General features: G+C 64.6%; 1 protein-coding gene across 1 annotated transcript in view; it reads right to left on the bottom strand.

Annotated features, from left to right (window-relative positions):
• The window catches only part of CABLES2 (Cdk5 and Abl enzyme substrate 2), a 24104-nt gene that overhangs the window by 4542 nt on the left and 11200 nt on the right, over positions 1–8362 (bottom strand). Inside the window, exons 11-13 of the mRNA XM_007462281.1 lie at positions 7992–8341; positions 946–1017; positions 758–850 (exon numbers count right to left, since the gene is read on the bottom strand). Coding sequence (XP_007462343.1) covers positions 758–850; positions 946–1017; positions 7992–8341 — 515 coding nt within the window. The remainder of the gene's footprint in view (positions 1–757; positions 851–945; positions 1018–7991; positions 8342–8362) is intronic.

The raw sequence follows: 8362 nt of genomic DNA, 5'->3' as shown, positions 1-8362 counted from the left end.
CAGCAGGGAGGACGACGGTGGAAGACCCCCTTCCCTGGCTGGGACCCTGGGCACCAAGGGCCCACTGAAGCCAGCCCGGCGCTCAGTCTGCCGGGGGCCTGCTCCTGGGCCAAGCCCGTCATGCTGGGGACCACGCTGGGGTTCCAGGACTGTCCGAGCTACAGCCACCGCAGGGAAGACGCAGCACTGCCTGACCAGGGCTGCCTGGTAGGTGCCTGGGCACGGCGTCCAGCAGGAAGGGGAACGGTCTGGAGACGCTTTGGGTCAGGACGATGGCCTCAAGGCCAGGAGGGCAGAGCGTGAGGGACACGGGGCATAAGGGACGGGGCTTCTACAGATGTAGGGCCTCAGAGGGCTGTGCTGGGCACTGGCTGTCACTCTGCAGGCCGGTTCAGGGAAGCCAGATGCCATCTGTGTTCCCTTCTCTCCCGGACACAGCCCACCACTCTGCCTGTTCCCACTGTGTTTCCAGCATCCCTGTGTTTTAGACTTGTACTCGAGGCTGCGGTGGCCGGGTGGCTCCTCGCCCGGACGTGCTGAGGACCCCAGCGTTTGGTGAATACGGAGGGAAGAGGGTGGGATGGGGAGAGGGTCCACTTCCGAAGGGACGTGGGCTGGGCCGTGTGGGCGAGCACTTCCTTAGCGCACTGAAGGAAGAAATGGCTGCCGACAAGGGCAGGGCCCCGGGTCCCACCAGGCATGGGGGAGGACACGGTGGGCAGCCCCAGGGCTGGGCCGGGCTGGCTCACGCTGGCACCTGCTGTTCCTGGTGTCGTACTGCCTCATGTTCTTGATGAAGTGCGTCTTCTTCAGGCCTTTGTGTCTTGGGGATCCAGATGCATGTTTGGTCCTGCGGGTGAAAAGCAGGTCACTCTTCCCCTCCTGGGAGCCTCTCTGGCCCCAGGAGAAAGGATGGGGGTGCAAGCAGCAGGCGGGGCTCCTAACCTTTGAACCGAGGCACATCCCACCGTGTCTTCCAGAAACTCGAGCGAGCAGCGCTGGGAGCCTACACGCCTTCTGTAAAGAGGACACGGCAGGGCCTCAGGGTACTGTCCAGAGGCTGCCTCATGGGCCCTCCTCCCAGAGGCCCAGCCTGCTTCTCAGGCCCCGATGGGGCCCCCAGGCCATGGGCCAGAAGCAGGTCTGCGGTGAGGTCTGAGTGTTGGGCAGGGCCACCCAAGGCCAGAAGAACCTGAGGGGGACACGGCACCGGGAAGGATGGCTGGCTGGGCCCTGGTCTACCCACCACCTCTCGGAGCTCAGCCAGGGGTCCCGGGAAGGGGGCATGGTGGGGCAGGACAGGGTCCCGCGGTGGCCATGCAGGGCTGGACATCAGACAAGCACACGTCCTGCCGACCCTCTCCCGCCCACCTCAGCGTGTAGTGCTGCCCCTGCCCAGGACACCTAGAAGCCTCTCCCCCTTGTCTGGGCCGCCCTCCCTGCACCAGCCCCCGCCCCCGGCCTCATGGCCCTGGCAGGGGCTGTTCCCTCGGTCTGGAACCTTCTTTCTCCAGATCTTCCCGTGGCTACGTCCCCCTTGACTTGAGGCTCAGTTCACACGTGGCCCTCCCCCTCCCCAGGGCAGCAGCAGTCCTGGTATGCACGTCAGGGAGGTGTCTGCTTGGGCCTGTCGCCTGGCGGAAGCACAGTGGGCGCGCTGAGCTTGTGGTGCTCCCCCGCCCTTGCCTCCTGCCTCTCAGCTCACCCCTGGGAGCATAAAGGAGCCAGAAACCCATCAACCCGCAGCCCCACCTCAGCACCGTCCAGGCCTGGCGGCAAGAACTCTTTCCAGAGCAAAGCCCTGCCCAGGGACAGGGAGGAAAGCACTCCCACGCAGAGGGGAGTCTGAACCCAGACGTGTGGCTGCGTGGTCAGGAGGCCCCCTGGGCTGGGGAGATGGCCTCAGTGACTCCTTGGGAGGGGACACAAATGGCCTTAGGTCAGGCCTGAGGCTGAAGGCCAGAGACCCCTAGATGTGCTGGGTGGTCGGGGAGGAGTGTGTCCCGGTGACCACAAAAGGGAACAAAAGACTGGCTGCCCGATGACAGTCGGGGGCTCCCCCCAGCCCTCTGAGGTGCTGATAGCGCTGGGGTTGTCCCAGAGACAAACCGGGTGTTTGGTCTGGTTTAAAACCATCCCAGGAGGGGGCCTTACCAGCACCCAGCACACAGGGAGCTCGGGAGGGCAGCTTCCCACCTGGCACTGGGCCCAGAAACCCTGCGCAGGCTGCACCCTCAGGTCAAGATCACACACCCAGGTTCTTGCCACCAAGGCCACCAGCAGGGGCCGCTCAGGACAAAGCCAAGAAGGCGGCTCCACTCCTCCTGGAGCTCAGGTTGCCGTGGTCCACGAGATGGAGGAACACGGGTCTCACACTCAGCCTGGGCTGGGCAGGTGCCCAGGGCCCAGGTGTCAACAGTAGCCATTTCCTAAGAGGCTGAGCCTCGCGGCTGAGCCGCTCCCGGAAGCTGCAGCCTGCCCAGATGCCGCCTTTCTTGCAGCATCTCACGGGACCCTCCCCCCGGCAGGACCCCTGGCGTCCAGACGACGCCTGGCACAGTCAGGCCATCTCTCCCAGGTCAGGCCAGGTGGGAAGGGGGCAGCAGGAGAGGCGTGTCAGGCAGACACCCAGCAACCAAGGAGGCCTGGGGTAGGGGCTGGTGAGCACCGGCCCCACGGTGGGCGATGAGGCAGGCCCTGTCCTGAGAGGGCGCCCCACTGCAGGTGGACGTGCAGGACCCGTGCCGGGAAGTGAAGCCGGCCTGGTGGAGACGGGAACGCCCCAGACAGGTGTGCGTGTCCTGCCCCGCGGGGCTGGGCTCAGAGGCCCGGGGCAGCAGCCCCGCGTGGCTTTCTCAGGCTTATTGCTTCCTCAGGTAATTTCCCAGGTGAGGCCCGAGGGCTCCTGCACGCCTGGGACCTCGCTTACACGGCCCAGAGGCCAGCGGCAGTCTCCACGGAGGCAGCCATGGGCCCTTGGGGGCCAGCCCGGGGCACAATGAGCACCCACACCCGCCGGCTGCCTGAGCTCTGGCCCAGCGCACTCCCGGAGACCCTCTCATCCCACCGGGCCTCAACACCTGACCCCAGCTGGTTTCGTGCCTCTGTCTGTGGCTTGCTTCTACTCTTCCTTCTCTGTAAGCATTTCATACCTAAACTCAATCCTCACAGCCCTCAGCGCACAGCTGGTGAAACTGAGGCACAGAGCTGGCGGGAGTTAGGGGCTGGGAGCTGCGCCCTGGCCCCCGGCGCTGCCTCTGCCCCTGGATTCTGCCACCCGCCCCCGTGCTGCCCTCCTGACCGTGTTGGGGGAGCTGGAATCAAGGCTGCTCCGTGCTCTCAGGGCTCCTTTCCTGAACTCGGCCTGTGTCCGTGTGATGCTATTTGGGTTTGGGTCCAGAGACAGGCACAACGCTGACGAGGGTACCCTGAATTCTGAGCACAGACCAGGCTGGCCAAGTGAGGGGCTGTTGCTTTTGAGCCCCCCACTTCCCACCTCCCACCCCAGAGGAGCTTGCCCCGTGGCCCGAGGGAGGCTGAGAGCCCCGCTGGGATGGGGACCCTCTGGGGGCCGCCAGGCAGCTGCGGGCTCCCTCGTCCCAGGACGGGGACTGGCGCCTGGCCCCTTCCTTAGGCTGCGCCCTTTCCAAACTGACTGCTGGCTGGTCGACCAAGGAGGCAGCCTCTCAGGAGTCCTGAGGCAGGACCTCCACGGTTCCCACGTGGCCCTGGGAGGACGGCACCCCTAAGCACTCGTCACTCTAGAAACGGCTCAGAATCCCAATGCTGACCACATGCCGACCCGGGCCTATAGGCACGACAGGAACGTTCCAGCAGCTCTACCCGAAACGACCCCCACTGGGAGCAATCCTGCCGTGGACCCCATTGGGAGCAGGCCCCTGGAAGCGGTGTGTGCAGGGCTCGGCTGAGGACCTGAGGGGGGACAGGTGGTGCCGCACCCCGGGTCCTGCTGGTCAGTGGTCAGGATGTGCGCGCCTCTCCCTGTATGCCCGTTACTCCTCTGTTTAAAAAGTGCTACAAACAAACTACAAAGAACAAAGTCTGGGCTCCTGCCGCCTCAGCTAACACCCTCCCACTCCCCGACGTCTGGGCAAATGCAAGTCCCAGGGAGCCAGGAGGCCCTCGCGGCTAAGCCATCCAAGGCACATGGGATGGTGTCCCCCACATGGCGGCGACCGGCCCGAGGCTGCCTGCGCTGGGCTCTGTAGGGAAGACAGGGTCGGGGGCACAGGGGAGGCTGTCACGATGGCACAGGCAACCACCCCACTGGCTCACTTTCACAGCTGCCCCTTTACAAACCGGTGACCCATACTTGCCTTCCCCCAGAGACAGGCAGGAAGAGAAATCGCCACTTTTTAGACGTTGTTTCCACTGTCTGATAAACTCCTTCACTTTGTAACTGAAAAAACGGCCCAGCTGAGAAGAGAAGGGCTCCTGCCTAGTTGGGAGACCACTCAGTCCGAGCCAGGGGCCACGTGCAGGGGCTGCTGTACGTAGGCTCAGACGGTCTGAGAACGGGCAGGCCGCTGACAGGGCCAGCACGACAACACTGAACCCTCCCCTGCCAGGAGAGTGTGGGCAGGGGTCTTGTCCGGCCGGCCCACGACTCCACCCCGGCCTGAGCACGGGGCCTGGCACATCACAGGCCGTCATGCATCCTTGTTGAGTGAGTGGGTCGTCCTAGGTACCCTGTCTCACCAAGTCCCTGCCAGCTTCCCCGGGTGACAGGACCCACATGCGGTCCTGGGCCGGCCTCCATCTCAGCAAGGCCTCTGGACCCCCTCTAGGCTCCAACCTCGGTGACCACCTCCAGCCGTTTTCCAGCTGGAGAGCAAGAAACCCCCAAATCAGTGATGTGAACAGACTGCCAGACACTCCACTGAAATCGCTTTAATTTGGACAGGTGCTCGGCAGCCTCCAGAGCGCTAGGCGGCTCCTGGCTAAGACGGCCGCTGAAGTCCAGGCGCTTGCTCGGAGCCAGCCCTGCGCAAGCCCTTCAGAATCGCAGGGGTTTCTGCTCCCAGCTAACCCGGCCGCGCCCCCGGCTCACCTTCTCCCTTGTCAGTGCCCTGGACACTAATGACGACTGCTGGGGGTCGAACAGTGTCCCCAAAATATGTGAAGTCCTCACCCCTGTCAGCTGTGACCACGAGCACAGCTGCAACAGGGTCTTCACAGGTGTGACCAAGTTAAGGCGAAGCTGTTAGACTGGGCCCTGACCCGATGACCAGCTGGGTCAGGGTGTCCTTACAAGCAGAAACGCCAGGTGAAGACAGAGACACCAAGGAGAAGCTGTGTGAGGACGGAGTCAGAGACTGCAGGGTTGTGGCCACAAGCCCAGGACACCTGGGGGACCCTTACCCCCCGAGCCCTCCCAGGAGCAAGGCTCTGCCCACGCCCTGACTCAGGCTGTAACTTCCAGGACTGTGAGAGGAAACCCTGCTGCTGCCTGAAGCCTCCAAGCCCCCGCTGGAGAGAGGAGGGCCAACATGACAGAGGAGGGCGCAGCGGTCTGGCGGGGCAGGCAGAGGACCTGCAAGCCTGTGTCTGACCCATCCGGAGAAGCCCAGAAACCGGGTAAATGCTAGGTGACCGTGGTGTCGAAATGAAAGCAAAGTTCTAGGGAGGAAAGTAAGGATTCTGATGAGTCACTCACTGGCTTAGCAGCAACAGCCGCACCAGACTGTGCCCTGAGCATGAAACACAAACTCCCCACCGTGGGCTGAGCTGTGAGCACACCCTGGGCAACCGGGATGTAACGCAAGTCCTCACTGCCCGGGCCGGGCCACCGCCACCCTCGCTGAGCCCTGGCCACCCAGCAGACCTCACAACAGCCCCTCCGGCAGGTAGTACCTAACACAAACCCATCTCACAGAGAAGCAAACTGAGGCTCAGAGAGGCTGTGCCACCTGCTCTGAGTCACAGAGCTCCTGAGAGGTGGAGCTGGAATTCCAACCAGGTCTGTCCTCAAAGCCTGGGTCAGACCACCACACTCATGACACAGACTTTGGGAAAGGACCCTCAGGATTCTCTCCATTCCCCAGAACAACTTACCCTCGAAGTCCACAGCCTATAGCTAGCAGCCCCCTTTGCTACTCAGCAGCGACTACCTGCCACCCTGCCTCTGGGCCCAGGGAGCACAGAGAGAAACAGACAGTGCCCACCCCAGGAGTCTGCCATCTGTCAGGGGAGGGTCAGTGACTCTCAGACCCAAGGGCTGGGCCCTGTGCTCGGCAGCAGAAACCGAGGAGGGACAGAGTCTGGGCGGGCAGGTGCGGCCCTGCGACATCTGAACGGGGATTTGAAGGCCAAGTGGGAGGGAGGGGCAGGAGAGGGCTCCTTGTGAAGGCCAGGCCGGGGGAGGAGGGACACAGGGACCTTGGAGGGTGCAGCGGGAACACCGGAGGGCGCCTGACTTGTGCCACATCCCAGCCTGTCCTGCGCCCCCAGAGCTTGGGCCGCGCACACACTCTTTGGGAGCAGCGCAAGCGCCATCAAGCCCCAGCACCAGGCAGGGCTCCTGGTTGCAGGCGCTTCAGTGCATCCTCCCATTCGAACAGCTTCGTGGGCCAGGCTGCTGGCCTGTCTGGTTCACAGGGAGGGCCTGGCCCCCAACCAGGGTGCCCAATTTGTTTGCTGAATGACACACGGCCTGCCCAGCACCACACACGGGGCTGTGGGACCGGGAGAGGAGGGCACAGCGCAGGCCTGGCTGTAGGTGAGCGGGACCCTCGAGGCCTCACACAGTGGACGTCCCTGCCACTCTGCCCTGGCGTGTCGGAATGACTCGAATGGGACCTGGCGTGAAGGGAGGACTGTTCTCGGGCTGATGGCTGCCAGCAGACAGGACCACTTCGTTGGAGAGTCTGCCGGCTGAGGAAAGCAGGCTTTGGGGCAGGGGGCACAGACTAGAGGGGCAGAGCTCAGGGGTGGGGGTGGCCCTGAGATGGGCTGAGGCGTTCCTAGAAATGAAATCAGGGCAGGGGGAGTGCCTGCGATCTGGGATGTGACAGGCCCAGGGGCCCTGAGCTCAGAGTGGACAAAGGAGGCAGGGGTAATGGGGGGCCTCCAGTGACCAGTAGCTGTGGGATGGGGGGCTGGGAGGTCTGGCCTGGTGTGGGAGACTCTGGGGCTAGATGTCACAGTACAGGGAAGATCCCTGGCCCACATGGAGGGGGTCACCCAGTTTACAGAACGAAGGGGAACCCAGAGGGGGTGTTTGTGAGTCCCTGTGTCAGCGGGACTGGTAACAGTGGGCTGGGGAGGGGCGTGTGTCTGGAGCTGACAGGGCTCTGTGTCTGGGGGCTGATAAGGGCTGAGGGAACCCCAGACTCATGTTCAGGGGACTGACAAGATTGAGAGGGCCCTGACCCCGTACTCAGGGGTGGCAGAATTAAGGGGACCATGACCCTTAAGTCTGGGGACTCACGGGGCCCGAGGAAACCCTAACATCCGTGTCCAGGGAGTTGACAGCTTGCAGATGACTCCTGACTCTGACATCTTAGGATGGTGGGGCCCAGTCAAGACTCTCTTCTGGGGCTGGCAAGGCACAGGACACCCCAACCCTCTGTCCCTCACTGACAGGGCCCAGGACACCCCAACTGGTGTCTGGGGCTCACAGGGGATCAGGGTCGCCTCCCGGTCTCCAAGTCCTACGCTGACAGGTCACTCAAACCCTGTGGCACGAGCTGATCCTGATCTTCTGTAGGTCATCTCAACCCCACATTATGAGCTGAGCCAGCCCAGGGCCACCTGCCACCCTGCTCACTGTGCTGATGGCCCCCAGGTCACCCCGACCCTGTGTCCCGGGCTGTCAGGCCCCCAGGCCACCTCAACTCCTGCCTGGGCGACTCCACTGCCCCCAACCCTGAGCCCTGGGTGATTCCGCCAGGTGACCCCGACCCCGCGGTGACCCAGCCCCAGGCCACCCCGCCGCCCCCCAGGCCCCAGGTGACCCGGGCCACACTCACCTCTGGCGCTGCCCGTCCAAACCCAGGCTCAGGCCGAGGCCCAAGCCGGCGGGCGCGGGCGCAGGGCTGAGCAGGCCCTGCGGCGCCGAGGCCCGGCCCGCGGGTCCGGGCAGGGGCAGGCCGGCGGGGGGCGCGGGCGGCGGCGGCGGCGGTGGCGGCGGCGGCGCGGGCGGCTCGCGGGCCTCGGCGAGCGGCGGCGGCGGCGGGGGCTTCTCGCCGCCCGGGTCCAGGCTCGGGGGCCGCCCGTCCAGGGAGATGTTGTTGAGAAAGAAGAGCGCGGCCTGGCGGCGCCGCGAATCCCCTCGCCGCCGCAGCGCCTGCGGCGCGGCCCGGGCAGCGGGGCCGGGGGACTGGCCCGTAGACCCCCCCGC

Source organism: Lipotes vexillifer, unplaced genomic scaffold (assembly GCF_000442215.2).
Source record: "Lipotes vexillifer unplaced genomic scaffold, Lipotes_vexillifer_v1.1 scaffold1798, whole genome shotgun sequence".
In the NCBI taxonomy this organism is placed as follows: Eukaryota; Metazoa; Chordata; class Mammalia; order Artiodactyla; family Lipotidae; genus Lipotes; species Lipotes vexillifer.
This window is presented reverse-complemented; position numbering and strand designations above follow the sequence as displayed.